Raw genomic sequence first — 15,867 nt, 5'->3', positions numbered from 1 at the left:
CACCACACATAGCTTCCACACATTCTGAAATATGGCCTAAAATCTAATCCCTGTGTACTTCAAAATAACTCCCACTGAACTCAGTGGGACTTGGTCTCAATAGTTTCTCTCAGGCAGAGCAATTCTGTTGGACTGTTTAAAAAAAACTCCAGTGCTGGACAGTATGGCAGTCAAAATCTTAACCAGCAGTGCAGAACTATGGAAAAGAGCATCATTCATTCTTATTCCACTTTTTTTTCTTTCTTTAGTTCTGCACTGCTAAGTACATTATTCAATACACTGGATAACTTCCTGTACATTGCTCACAATAAGAGTGAATAAATAAAGATGATTCCCAGAACTATTCTACATATGGGACCAGTTGGCGGTTTTCAGGGGGATGATTCCCTGACCTCAGAAAAGTCTGTCTTTGCAATAATGGGCCCAGGATATATAAGTTCTCATTCTGCTTTTTATCAGGGCTGCTCAGTTTTGCTGGAAACTCAGGTACAACATTTATTGATTGTATGCCAATAAAATTATGTTTTCTCTACAAAGTGATTTTGATGCTTTACGTGAGCCAGGTTTTGGCCACAACACCTCCAACTAGAGACTCTAAATCAGTGTTTCTCAACCTTGACAATTTTAAGGCATGTGGACTTCAACTCCCAGAATTCCACAGCCAGCAATGCTGGCTGTGGAATTCTGGGAGTTGAAGTCCACATGCCTTAAAATTGTCAAGGTTGAGAAACACTGCTCTAAATATTGTATTTGGTCCTTTCCCATACAGCATTCAGGTGGGTTGAGAGTTAGCTTTGTTGTTTGAATGGTTGTAAATATACACAAAACATCCAAATGGGCTTCCTTAATATTGTTGTATATTATCGTACATCATCACAAATAGTGACAATGTACTGAAAGGGAATGAAGTGCAGGAACCTGGCAGCCATTTCATTGAGCATTGTTCTGAACCACTCCCTAAGAGATGGTAAAGGTGTTATTTCCTTGAAGGTAATCCTCGACTTGTAACTATAATGGAACCTGCCTATTACGGTTATAAGCCATGATGACCAATCAGATTCTATTACCTTTTTTGCAGTGGTATTTAAGTGAATGCATGGCTGTTAAGTGGCATTTTTGCCACTTAACTATGGGGCGCTCTTGCCAAAAATAAAAAATAAATGCAGAGTTTTAAAAAAAAATGCTGTAAATTGCACACGCGACTGTGGAATGTTGCAGATAGCTATAAATGGTTGCTGAGTACCCAACATGCTGTCACGTGACCATGAGGAGTGGGGGGTGGCCATCAAACTTCAGAAGTGGGTCGTAAATACCTTTTAAGGAGGACCCTCATAACTTTGAACAGTCACTGTGACCAGTCATAAATTGAAGACTACCTGTACTATTTGTTTTCTTGATGAAATCTGATTTCATTTACAATCTCTCAGTTAAGAAAAACCACCAACTCTCATATATTATATGAGGTTTTATCTTATGTCAGCAATTCTGATAAAGACTGAAATTTACGTTCAGTCTTTCAACACAGCACTGACTCTTGATTAGACCTTTCCTAACATGGGGATTTTATCTACTCAACTTGAAAAAAAAATATGATGCCCTTTTCTTCCTAGTGATTATCCAACAACAAATACTTCCCTGCCTCCCCCCAAAAAACCCCACTCTTACTATATACTACATGTCTATTTTCTGTGGCTCTTAATTTAACTACTACATTTCTGGAGGGCTTCTTTTCCATTCTTAATTTTAAATTTTATTTAATGTTCTTTTTTATAGGTTGAAACTAAATATTTACTAGAAGTGACATGAGTCAAGAGATTTAACTCTTTCTATTCATTATTGAGGTCAGTAGACTGCCGTGGAGCTGCAGCTTGCCCATTGTGATCATCATTTCTCCCTTGGTGTATACAGCATCTTGCTTCTTCCTTAAAACTTCAATGACAATACAGGTGCTGTGATACTCCAAGCAAAACATCTATTAATTCTTTTTCCACAATGTACATAACATGATTTGATAAAACATATTGTACTCCTTATTAGAAGCAACGTTTCTCAAATGAGGAATTTCTGCATGTTTTTGTCAAAGACATTTTGTCAGTCTGGAGGGGAGAAGTGAGATGCTGCCTATTTTGGCAAAAATACTACTCACACTCAAGGCTGGCAGAGTGGAGAGCGCAGAGTGGGGGGAGCTTTCATGGAAGCAGATGCTCCATACCATTCACGGCCTTTCCAATTAACCTGGAGATGGAATAAGAAAACAAAAGCTTGACTAGGTCCAACTTTTACATGGAAGATTTTTTTCCCTAAAAGAGCCAATAATTATGCCTCTTCTTTTCATTTAAAAACAAAAGAGGAGACTTCTCAACTTGTTCCAGGTTTCCACACCAATGTTTTGAAAGAGTGACTCATCCCAGAAAGGGATATATCAAGTCACTAAAACAGTAAAAATATACCTACTGGGCCTCTATTAGTCTTAAGGCAGCCATGATTATTGGGAGCCTTATCCAGGTTCTCTAGGGTCAAATTTCTTGTCCTATTTTCCTGTAATGCTCCAATAAGCAACTATTGCAGAGTGTGGGCACAATCCTTGCCAAGGCTGCCTATCCAAGTGCTGAAGGAGGTCCAGCACAGCAGTCTCCGGCTTTCAGAGCAGAGAAACTGTCCAGCAAAAAGAATGTTTGTTTACTGAATCTACAGCTGGCTAATTTTACAGGAATAGCCAAGAAATTCAGAGATTAGGGCAGAAGAAGAAAGAGGAGAATCTGTGAGAAACGTGAGAGGCCCCTGGAAATTTAACATAAAGATAATGAAGCCTGAATCTGTATGATATCAACTAATGAAAAGCGCACAGAGATCACAGAATATTTTTAAGGTGTTCCAAGTGTTAAGATACCAACTCTGTAGTTGTGTACAGAGTCAGTGAATTAAAGGATGGGAAAGGGAATCTGGCATGCAAAGCAGCAGTAGGAAAGAAAGCTTCATAAGCAGAAACAAACATCAGTTCCTAGAAATCTAGAACACATTAAAACACTAATATGACTGCCTTCAGTTCTCCTTGCCCGCAGTATGGTCTATTCCAGGATCACATGATCACTCTCTGACATGGTTCCTATAGCCTCCACTACCTCCACTATTTCTTCCCTGTTAGTATTAAGTTCAGCGTAGCTCAGGGGTGTCAAACTGCTGGCCCACGGGCTGGATGCATCATAGCAAAACCGCGCCCACCCCATAGCCGGCAATGGTAAAAAAGTCACAATATGTCACAACATTACGTTGCGAGTTTGACACCCCTGCTGTAGCTGATCCCCCTAGTTCCTTCCTCCATCAGAAGTTGGAAAGGCCTGTCGAGAACCCATTGGATCTCTCACTTGCCACAGATTTTGATTCCCAAGGTCAAGGGATCCCAAATGGAAGAGGTAAAAGAGAATACTATTTGGAAAAAGAATGAGTAAAGAGCCAAATTTTCAACGAAGCTCACTTCTCTTGAAACTCTAGGAGATAATAGATCATTGTTAGCAGCCAGCAAGCCAAAGTGCTTGAATCGTGAAAGAAGTAAAACCAGGTTAAGTTCAATTCCTGCATTCAGAAAATATGCTCTACTTCCATAAGCAACACAAAACAGCTTGTCATGATGGCATGGTTCACACAACATATTGAGACATGACTGGGTCTTCACAAAGCGCTGAACCACAAACTATCCAACTGAATTTGGATTTTTGACCTTGTCTAGCATTAGGCAAACACAGGATACCTAGCAGTATCAAAGGCTATATTTAGAAAGTTGCATGTTTCTATGTTAGATTTTAAGAAAAATAAAAATTTCTATTAATTCTACTCTATATTAAATAATTGTGAAACTACTTCTCTTCAACAGGAGGCAATTATTTTTCTAGAGAATTCTTGAAGAAGCTTTTCCCATAGCCTAAGTTGTAAGCTAACAACTTTGGGACCATGTGCCTGAGTGTATCAATGTTTGTGCAGCTGCAAACATTCTTGAAAGACAGAATACCAGCTATTTTGACCCTTTCCAGCTTGGGTTTAGGCCAGCAAACATATTCTCCCTTTGTCATCTTGTCAAATAAATTCATTTCAAGAGACAGAGCAAATGTATCATTGACACTGCTTGACTTTTTAGCAGCTTTTAATACCATTGACCACCATATACTCCTGGTTTGACTGTGGTGGCTGGGGCACTACGTTACAGGGGTTCTACCATTCCATGCAGAGATGATTTAATAGAATTATGTTAATCAAGTGTATCTTTGCAATGTGATATTATTCTGAGGGATTTCATGGCACTCTCTTGACGTCAATGCCTTTTAACATCTAAGAGCAGTCATTCAGCTTGTATGCTGAGGAATCATCAATATGCAGATAAGAGTCAAGTTTATTTTTCCCCAACACCTGAATCAAGTGAACACGTCCCTAATATCAACGGTGATACTAGAGGCCCAAGTGACCTCTTTGTAGGGACATATATGATAAACTACTATGGGTATCCACAGGAAGGGGGCAAACGATAACACGTTCTTGTGGCACTTGTATGATTATGACATTATATAAGCATCATTTTAGCTTCAGTACAATTTGCTGTTGACCTCTTTATCAACAATACCCTTTTTTAGACAGAGATACATTAGCCACAGTAGTTCATGGCACCCCTCTTCCCAAAGAATCAAACTTCCAAATTTTCATTTTAAGAAAGGGAGATAGGCTCTAGCATAAAACAAATTCTGCCCATTCTGTAATGCATTTTGGTGGTTTTAAGCCAATTAATAATGTGTCTCCGGCCAAGCATTAAAAAACCCTAATAAATAAATAAATATTAAACATCTAATTAAATATTTTCTGAAGAAGAAATATCCTAGGAGGGTTTTTTTTTAAACTCCCTGATGGAAAGTTAGAAATTCAGACTTTTTATGTGTCTTTGAGTTTCTAATATCTCAACAGTATTTTATATGGCCAATTTTTCTATGTTTGTTAATGTTTTAGAATTTTACCTGACCAATGTCTGTAAATAAAATCCATTGCTATTGCATAAAAGAAGACTGGGGCTAGGAATCTTTATATACATGAATTATGTGACTTTAGCAGATAAATTATAAAAAGTTGTCAAATATATGAAAAAATGTGCTATACCAAACAATACCCAATAGCATATATTAAAAAAACCCAAATGTGTTGTTGCACACAGTGTGGCTTTATTTTAGATTTCTGTATTCACTGGTTTCTATTTTGGCCACATTTGTCAGCTCTGCAAAGAGCAGATTCATAGCTCAGTCTGCTATTGCTGCCTTGAAAATCTGCTACATTTTAGAAATTAGCTTCTTCATAGAAACTTTAAACGGAATATTCAAATTCATGTTTCAAGTGGACAAGCAACATTATCGCTGTATCATTTCCTATATTGTGATATACCAGGAGCAGAACATTTCATTAACTAATCGATTGATTAAAAATTTAACTGAGAAAATCAGTTAAAATTGATTCCCCCAATGAATCAACCATCTCTGATTGGCCATGAGATTTAATGATCAGCAAAATACAAATACTAACAGAAATTAATATGGGGAGGACCTCTTTAAATCTAAAGAAGGATTTTTTTCTTTTGCCTCCCTCAGGAGGAATGCTTTTCTTCCATCAAAGTTTGCCTAATATGACATAGGAGTCCATAATCTGAAACACTCTTCACTAAACTGATTACACTCCAGGTGTATAGACTTAAAATTTCAGAATTCCCATTGCTAAGAATACATCAATAAACTTGCAAATTGATTGTGAAATTTATATAAAATGTCAGCTACAATTTCTAGATATATCAACTATACCCTTTCACTGAAGAAAATATTTTAACTAGTGAAAAATTAGGTAATTACTTATATTTCAAATATTATTTCACTAATTGCCCAAATATTATTTAGGCTTAGAGATGTTAAAGTGAGTAAGTCCAAACCACAATAAGAAGTCCAAATAATGCAGCCCAATAGTATTATATTAAACTGTTTTTGAAGTGATAGTCTGTTCAAATGTAGGAAACAAAATGATTACCTGTGGCTCCACATCACAAGTTGTGTCCATCATCTTATACTGTGGACCAGTTGCCTTCATGGGATTCCTGCAAAAATGTCCTGCTGATTTTTATTTGTATAAAAAAATTAAACCATAGGATGCGCATTCCCAGTCATAGACCATTAACCTCTAACTGCTCAACATGTCTAGCAGATGCCAAGGAATGTCATTTGAAGAAGTCTTGAATGGTTGCTTCAAGAGATAGATTTCATTGAACTAGAGATTCCAGTGACAATTCCTGCAGATTCTGCAAGACCACTCAAGAAAAGCAAGAACAAATAGAGGAGGTGAAAGAGACAGATGAAATGTCTGCAAGCAAATAATCAAACCCAGAGAGCACCAAGTACTTTATAATTCAATTTATTATTATTATTTAAGAGTTTACCCCACCCACGGTTGTATTTGTGTATGCACAGCTACGGTTAAAGGACGAAGCTTGTATAGATAAGAATGTATTGCTTTTTGATGAAGCAAACCTTTTTCTAAAACAAAGAAAGTTAATGTTTAACATTCAATTCATACATTAAACCCAACTGCAAAATATCCATTGATTTTAATAAACTTGAGTACAACTATAAGCTCAAAACAAACAAATGCAGATGACACTAAACTGGCAGGAATAGTCAACACACCAGAAGACAAGCTCAGGCTCCAAAAAGATTTTGACAAACTTGAACAATGGGCCCTACCCAGCAAAATGAACTTTAATGTGGAGAAAAGCAAAGTTTTACATTTAGGCAGGAAAAATCAAAGGTATAAATACAGATTAGGCGAGACCTGGCTTAAAAACAGTAACTGTGTGAGGGACCTTGTAGTTCTAGTGGATGATCACTTGAATATGAGCCAGCAATGTGCAGCAGCAGCCAAAAAAGCTAATACAATCCTGGGTTGTATAAACAGAGGCATAGAATCAAGATTACATGAAGTATTAGTACCGCTTTATAAAACCCTAGTAAGACCATATCAGGAATACTGCAACCAATTTTGATCACCATACTACAAAAAAGATGTTGAGACTTTGGAAAAAATTCAGAGAAGAGCAATTAAGATGATCAAAGGCCTGGAGACTAAAACATATGAAGAATGGCTGCAGGAATTGGGTTTGGCTAGTGAGTCTAAAAAAAAGAATAGGGGTGACATTCCAGTATTTGAGGGGCTGCTACAAAGAAGACAGGGTGAAATTATTTTCCAAAGCACCAAAAGGCAGGACAAGAAATATTGGTTGGAAACTGATCAAAGAGAAACTGATCAACCTGGAATTAAGGAGAAACTTCCTAACAGTAAGGACAATTAACCAGTGGAACAGCTTGCCTCCAGAAATCATGGGAGCTCCATCACTGGAGATTTTTAAGAAAAGACTTGGCAGGCACGTATCTGAAGTGATATAGGTTCTCCTGCTTGAGCAGGGGGCTGGACTAGAAGACTTCCAAGGTCCCTTCCAGCTTCTATTCTATTCTATTCTATTCTATTCTATTCTATTCTATTAAAAATGGTCACCACAATGTAAAAAAGATGTTGAGACTCTAGAAAGAGTACAGAGAAGAGCAACAAAGATGATTAGGGGACTGGAGGCTAAAACATATAAGGAACGGTTGCTGGAATTGGGTATGTCTAGTCTAATGAAGAGAAGGATGAGGGGTGACATGGTAGCAGTGTTCCAATATCTCAGGGGCTGCCACAAAGAAGAGGGAGTCAAGCTATTCTCCAAAGCACCTGAAGGGAGGACAAGAAGCAACGGGTGGAAACTAACCAAAGAGAGAAGTAACCTAGAATTAAGGAGAAATTTTCTGACAGAACAATTAATCAGTGGAACAACCTGCCTCCAGAAGCTGTGAATGCTCCAACACTGGAAGCTTTAAAGAAAAGACTGGACAGACATTTGTCTAAAATGGTATAGGGTTTCCTGCCTGAGCAGGAGGTTGGAATAGATGACTTCCAAGGTCCCTTCCGACATCATCACCACCACCACCATCATCTATTATTATTATTATTATTATTATTATTATTATTATTATTATTATTATTATTATTATTATTATTATTATTATTATTATTATTATTATTATTATTATTATTATTATTAAATATAAAGCTGTGAGTTTGCTTGGCAATAGTTAAATCCTACCAGCTCAAATCTCAACACTGTGTGAAAGAAATAATTGATACAATTTCATATTTATATCACTGTTTTTATTCATCCATTCCTTGTAGACCTCTTTCTTGGACAATTTACAACAACTTAACATTGCAAATATTGCCAACTTCCACTGGTGGCTTAATGACAGTTTACACATTGACCTGCTCATGGCAAGGAGCGTTTTCTTCTTGATTTAGCTTCCATGATTAGGAATCCTTCATGGATGAAGCTTTAGTCTACATTACCAGATTGATGAGACAAATGTAATAGGTTTCACAATCTGTTACTGGCTGCTGGTAACAATTACAATGGTGGCTTAAGGACACGTAAAATGCCTGCACAATGGGAATTTTCTAGCTTTCTATTAAATAAAGAAAATAGATACTGTACATTGTAGAGACATACATTTTACTANATAAAGACAATGATGAGGAAACATAAATACCAGAGAGCACTATTAACCAAATCTGGGACTTAATAACCAGAAGGTAAATGGGTCAATGACTATATTGACTAGTAAAGGGATCAGGTATGATTATGCACCATGCATAAATGCTATTTCTGATGTATATTTATTGCATGTACATTTTGAAAAAGATACTATTGTCTAGTCTCAGTTTTCCAGCTATGTAATGGGAAAATAACCATGGGTTTCATACAATGAGTAAGGGATTTGAGTCAGAATTTTTTTTATCCACATTTCTGCTCTGCCTCTATTTGATAGGTGGCAGTAGCCATGACTTGGGTCCTTTCATCACTTGTAGTTTACACAGACATTGGAATATCCTTACAAATCCAATCTCCCCTTTGCTCAAACTCTTTTGCATGGTGTCATTTCAAGTGTTCTAACCTTCAGCATTTTGATTTGTATTGTGATGTGATTTTATTTTTTCCCAAATATCTGTGGAGATTCTCAGTCATCCGGGTCATAGTTGTCTCAAAGGAGCTTTTTCAAAAGACAACTAGTCTGTTTTTTCCCTGAGGAGGAGGAGGAGGAAGAAGAGATTTCACTTCTCATCCAAGAAACTTCATCGGTTCTGGCAGGATGATGGAGGCGATGAAAGGATTTGTTCTGACAGAATTGGGGCAGAGGTTTGGGATTGAAAGGATCATATTTCTTTGCAATCATCTGGTCGTTAACACTTTCCCTGAGAGCTCTTGAGGCCACTTGGCGGTTTATCTGTGCCCTCAGGGTCACCTGTATCAAAGTGCAAATGGGGATGGGATCTTCTTGGAACTTGTGAAAGGACTGCTGAAAGGAGATAGTGGGGGTCTTATCCCTCTCTCGCTGTGAGAGAGAACTGTTCAATGTTAACATAAATGGTCTCTTTTACCCCTCTTTCAAACCAATGATCAATGTGGACCCTGTCTACAACTCAGTCCTTTCAGCAGTTCCAAGAAGATTCCGTCCCCATTTGCACTCTGGTACAAGTGACCCCGAGGGCACAGATAAACCCCCAAGTGGCCTCAAGAGCTCTCAGGGAGAGTGCTAACGATCAGATGACTACAAAGAAATATGATCCTTCCAACCTACCCCCTCCATCCTGCCAGAACCAATGAAGCTTCTTGCATGAGAAGCAACACATCTTTTACTTCTTCTTCAGGGGAAAAGTCCTCTTACCTTTTGAAAAAGCACCTTTGAGACATTTTTTTCCAAACTTGTTCCAGTCTGGCTAATACAGTAGCATGGCCCAAACATATAGCGGTCTTTGACATACAGTTGAAGGCTTGAACAGTGCACCAATATTTTGTATAGCACACTAGTATATATATATGTGTGTGTGTGTGTGTGTATTTGTGTATTTCCTGCTTAAGCTACTTCAGTGTGTAATTTGTTGCACTTTTCACCCTTTCTAGAAAGATATGTTTACAAAGACAAACCAACATTCATCAGTCATTGGTAGAGATTGGGAGAGATGCCTGAATTTTAAGTAAGGAAATACATGCTATTAGCTATTTATCAATCAGTGCCCTTAGAATATACATCCCTTAGGAAAACTGGCAATACAACACAATTTGTTAGCCAATCAAGAGCACAATGGGAGAACAGCATATCTTAGCAAGACGTTGTACTGCTACATCATGAGCATATGCTAAGGAAGTGTTAGAGAGGAAATGATTGGTGTTCTCTAATTTTAATTCCAACTCATACCTCTATAGCAAGGTTTCTCAAATTGTGATGTGTATCTTCCTTGGGAAGTGCAAACAGACTCCACGGGGGTGTAAAGAACCCTTTGTTGAATTGTACATTGTTACAACAAATCCTTCTTCCCCCAACTTTCATTGTATTGTTTTCATTGTTCATTTATGTTCATTTTGGTGTTTAGAGTTTTAGGGGAGGTATGGACATTGATTATACTAAAGGGAGGTGTGATGGCAAAAAATTTAGGAACCTCTGTTCTTTAGTATATGTATAATAATAATAATGATAAAATGTTTTTAAAATGAATATTGCATAAATATTGCAGAATAGATGAATGCATTACAATTTTGTATTCCTGTAATTATTGAAAGACTGTAAAGCTCTACTGTATCATTATATAGGTGTAACTCTATATACCCCAAGCAATAATATCCTTCAATTCTGGAAATAAATTGCATTGAAAATTGTCTGGGAATTTTTTTCTAAAAGAGCTTTGTTGTTGTTGTTGTTAGTTACGAAGTCGTGTCCGACCCATCGCGACCCCATGGACAAACGTTCCTCCAGGCTTTCCTGTCCTCTACCATCTTCTGGAGTCCATTTAAGCTCACGCCTACTGCTTCAGTGACTCCATCCAGCCACCTCATTCTCTGTCGTCCGATTCTTCTATTGCCCTCAATCTTTCCCAGCATTAGGCTCTTCTCCTTCCTTCTCATTAGGTGGCCAAAGTATTTGAGTTTCAACTTCAGGATCTGAAAAGAGCTTTACAGACTGCAAATCTCAGTCCTTAACTAAATCAATTTCAGAATAAATGCAGCAGAATTTGATGTGCACCTGGATTAAAAGATTTTTAAAATTCTGCCTTAGCATGCTCTTTTTCCTATAATTAGGGCCCCATTAGTGTCAATGAGCCAATTGTAATAAATAAAATGCAGATCAAGAATTGGAAGCAAACTTAATTTTGACAGATTGTACTTTTTTTAAAAAAAAATATGAGAGCCTTTTTTGCACATTTTGGGTAATTTTCTCTTTGGGTATTGTGCATGTATATATATATATAATTTTAAGATCAACTTCAGACATAATGACAAATTACTTCGTAATTATGATTTTCACTAATGGAAAATGGACACCTCCCTATTGTATAGTATCAGATAATTATGAGCTATTAAAGAGTAGGTGTGTGCGACCGAATATAATCAGTGCATTCTCCTTCCGTGTGTACCGTTAATCCAGCACTTAGTTCCAAGTATCGTCTTCTATCATACTATTCATTTTCCATTTTCTTTCAACAGAGATGAAGAAGTAGTCAAGTCTCTCCGAAACAAAACTCGGAGGCAGAGGGGACTTAGTTCGAGTCAGTTCTCGAACAGAACAAACAGAATGAAAGGATGGGTGCTAATACGACTCTGGGGCGATGGCGTTTCGGACTCCCAGATCTATAAAGGCAGGCAGCCTTGAAGAACTGAATGAAAGATTTGAGAAGGATAGATCGTGTTTAGTTTCCAGATTTTAATGTTTAAAAATAACACTCGGTTATGGGATACGGTGCGTTGAGTCCTTTCCATTAATTCAGAATATGTTCGTAGAGACGAACTTTACACGCCCCCCCCCGCCACACACAATCATTTAGCTGGTTGTTGGCACACACACACACACACACACACACACACACAATCATTTAGCTGATTATTGGCATAGATGGAACCTAATATGCTGGGACAAAAGCCTGATGCCACACATTAAGCGAAGCTTTCCTTGAGGACTAGTTGCGCGGGACTGGAGAAGATCCTCCCGCCAAAATCAAAACAAAGCAAAAAACCCCCCCCCCGTTGGTATAACGTCTTTGCTTGTCGAATACTAGCGCCGTTTCAGCGGCCCAGCTCCCTCCAAACTGCCGCCCACCCACGAAAACGTCAAGCTCCGCCTCAGCTGGAGAGGTTTCAACGCGGCTGTAGAAACGTTCCCTTCCCAGCGCCGTGGGCAGACAGGCGTGGAGAGCAGCCTCCATTTGCGCCTTTTTCCTCCCGCTTTCTCCTAAAGGTGGAGTTGCCTAGAGGGGCGGGCTAGCGGGCCGCCAGCCAGCCAGTCCTGAGCACTCAGCATCCTCCATCCTCAGGCTGCGGGTTCCAGGGTGCGCGCTCCCTTTCACACACACACACACACAAACACTCTCTCTCTCTCTCTCTCTCTCTCTCTCTCTCTCTCTCTCTCTCTCACTCGCCCTAAGAAACTGCCACTGGCTGCCACTACCGTGGGCCACTTCGGCAACCTAAGGCGACCTTCCTTTCAATTATCTCTCTCTGCCACTCTCTTTCTCTCTCTCTCTCTCCCTCACCCACACACCGCACGTTTGGAGGCCAGCCATGCATGCTACTTAAGTGCGTCTTTGTAATACAGGGCGTTTTAATAAAGGGTCCCTGCCATTGCGTCCCGTCACTGGGTTTCGAAGGGGTAGGTGGGTGAGCAAGAGCGTGTAACCGAGGACGGTACGTGGCGACCACCAGTGACTACCAAAAACAACACCATTAAAAAAGATGGGGGGGGGGGGAAAGCAAGGATCCGAGGAGTTCCTTGTTGTATTTTCCACAAGGGACGACAGTCCCTGCGGGGGCGGGGAAAGAGGTGATGACAATTAAGTATAAAAAGCCCCCCTCCCTGCTTCTTTGAATCGGTGCCTAACTAGCAGCAGGAGAAGAAGAGGCGGAGGGTTTGATGGTATTGGAAGCCCCGCCCAATGCCTGGGCAGGGGGACGTCCTGCTTCTCCCCCCCCCCCCGCCCGCGCGCACGCCCGCCCGCTCTTTGGAAGGAACTGGACTGGCTTCTTTCTTTCTCTCCTGGCCGACTCTCCTCCTTCTCCCTCGCCGCCCCCTCCCCATGCACGCACAGAGCCCGTCTCTCGCGCTCGGCCCTGCAGACAGACAGGGAGACAGAAGATGGCTGACTCGCCCGGGCAACCCACGGTCCGGCCCGCCCGCATCCCCGACCCTCCCAGAGCCGCTTTCTCCTTTTGACACCCGTTGACGCTTTCTCCCCGCGCTAAAAGCCGCCCCCGTCCTCCCTCCCTTCCTCTCCACAACCTTCCCCCCCCCCCCGAAAGCTTTTCCCAAATAATACCAGCAGCCATTTCATTTCCACCAAAGTAGATACACGCGCGCGCGCGCACACACACAAACAACACACAGACACACACACGCACGCACACAAAACAACAAAAAAAAAAAAACATGGCAGAAATGGAGAAAGAAGGGAGACCTCCAGAAAATAAAAGAAGCAGGAAGCCGGCTCACCCCGTGAAAAGGGAAATCAATGAAGAGATGAAGGTACGTCTCTGCGCTCCCCTTTATCACTATCGGATGCGAAAAGGGAAGAAAAAGGGAGAGGGATGGAGAGGAGGGAAGCTTCTTGCAGACCCCCCCCCCCCGTACTCCGGTCTCCCCTCCCCCCATGGAAGAATATAATATAAATAAAAGACCTCTTGTTTTGTTGTTGGGGGGGGGGGAGAGAAAACCTTAGATAGGGTTGACGAAAGGTGCCTGAACTCCTCCTAATTGCAGAGTTCACAGGCGATAAAGCCAGATCCCTAAGCGGATCTGATATGTTGATGGTTATAACTACTATTATTTATAATATTTTCTCCAAAGGGGTTCAGTTCCCTTCTATGTGCCCATCCTAGCCAGATAATCTAGAAGCTGTTAAAAGTTAGAAAAGAAGGGAAGTCGTTTAAGCACCCTCTCCCTCTTGGCCCCCTTTCCAGTAGCCAGCTGCAACTGTGTAATTAAATTGTCAAAGTGAAATGTTATGGTCTGAACTGCACATCATTCTTGAGCTTAGACACAGGATCTCTTGTCTTTTGCTTCTCCCTTTTACTTCTGTGTCTGTTTTCTGTGCTCCACTTCACAGTTAATCAAGGAAGCAGAGTGTTGAATTGAAAGCTGTCCTAGAAGGGTGCATGAATATGTATGTCTGTGTGTGTACATTCTGTATATCATCTATACCTGTTTGGAGTGATTGTGTATGGAGGAGGTAAAACCAGCATCCTCACAGGAAATAGTGCCAATCCAGCTGTGTTCTAGAGGTAATTTTGTGGGCTGGCACTCCAGAGGCTAATATCTAAGAAGTTGCCCAATAAATAAATAAACAATATTCACCTGGGTGAACATGAAATCACTGTCTGATAGCACTGTTATTGTTGTTAGCATTAATTTTTATGTTTCTCATCTTTCCTTTCCCTAAACCTCCCCTACGGGTCTGAAGTGAAGTTGCTTTGCTTCAAATAATAAAACAATATAGTTTTGAGATAGGATACAATTCATTCACCGAAGTTGCATTTAGTGAAATGGAGCATTCATAATCATTCCGTTAACAGGTTATATTCAAATATCCAATATACATTGTTGGCATGTAATAATTTAAAAAGCTGTTGTGTGAAATTAAATATGCATCATCATGGAATCTTTGCCTATGTGGTCCAAGGCTAGCAACCTAAAGGGATCAACAAGACCATTTTACTTATTATGCTTAGCAAATCAATTTGGGAGAGGATGCTTGCTTTAATATTTAATTTTTAAACTCAATCAATCTGTTATTTGTCTGTATTGTTTCTTTCTGTATTGGAGGTTTGTCCAACAGCAGATGGACATTTGAACAAAGGTGGTGGTGACACATGTAAGAACAAAGTGCCCTGCATATCTATAACATTTATCCAATCTCCAGGCATATATACATATGCCTCTTTGTAGGTAGACTTTCTATCTTAGGGGAAGCTTTGTGCACACTTGAATTTAACAGTAATTGCTTAGTCAGACCTTGTTTGGATTTTTATTTTGGTAAGGATAGAGAGGAAGGGGGACAGTGGGCATGGAACTCTGTCCCATTATGCACTGTCCGTTTAAGACAGTGCTTCATTCGATCTGCAGTTTTTCAGTTTCTTAGGTTCTAGCATTACAAATTAGCTAATTTTAATCAAAACATATGAAATGCTATCCTGGCTGGATATAAAGGCTGACTATGCTGGATCCTCTGGGTTTGTTTTGTTTACTTTGGCTGCAGGCACACTTGGTGGTTTGGGAGATAGTTGTTCTTCTGCAGTAGAACAGATGTTTGTCTGAAATGGTGAGGAAGAAACAAAAACAACACTGTGAAAGGAGGAAAATTACACAAGATTTTTTTTTCTTTTTATGAAAGTCTATTAAGCATTAGTGTTAATTTTAAGGCAGGTAAACCTCTCTTTCCCCTAATCCTCTGATAATGGAAGAAAAGCAATAAGAGAAATAAGTATATCAGAGTTTCATTTATATGAGTAATTTAATCCAAGGCTGTGGATCTGATATAGTTTTGGGAACAGCTTTTATAGATTGCGCGGTTGAAATGTGAATAACAGCAGAAGCTTTCAGGCAGCCTTGGCTACATCGTAGAGTTAGTTATCTTATTAAGCTTGGAGAGCATATTCTGTGTTTTTATAACTAAAGTTCTGAGCAGGGTTTCATCTTGGTTCCTTCTAAGTGCATTGGATATTTCCTT

General features: G+C 39.7%; 1 protein-coding gene across 1 annotated transcript in view; it reads left to right on the top strand.

Moving 5' to 3' along the window:
* The first annotated feature begins 13,571 nt into the window (after positions 1-13,571).
* Positions 13,572-15,867, top strand: part of LOC107288289 (sine oculis-binding protein homolog) — a 49,693-nt gene continuing 47,397 nt past the window's right edge. Inside the window, exon 1 of the mRNA XM_015816887.1 lies at positions 13,572-13,667. Coding sequence (XP_015672373.1) covers positions 13,572-13,667 — 96 coding nt within the window. The remainder of the gene's footprint in view (positions 13,668-15,867) is intronic.

This window comes from Protobothrops mucrosquamatus, unplaced genomic scaffold (genome assembly GCF_001527695.2).
Source record: "Protobothrops mucrosquamatus isolate PMUCROS unplaced genomic scaffold, P.Mucros_1.0 scaffold518, whole genome shotgun sequence".
In the NCBI taxonomy this organism is placed as follows: domain Eukaryota; kingdom Metazoa; phylum Chordata; class Lepidosauria; order Squamata; family Viperidae; genus Protobothrops; species Protobothrops mucrosquamatus.
Note: the sequence above shows the minus strand (reverse complement) of the source record. Positions and strands in the feature narration are given on the sequence as shown.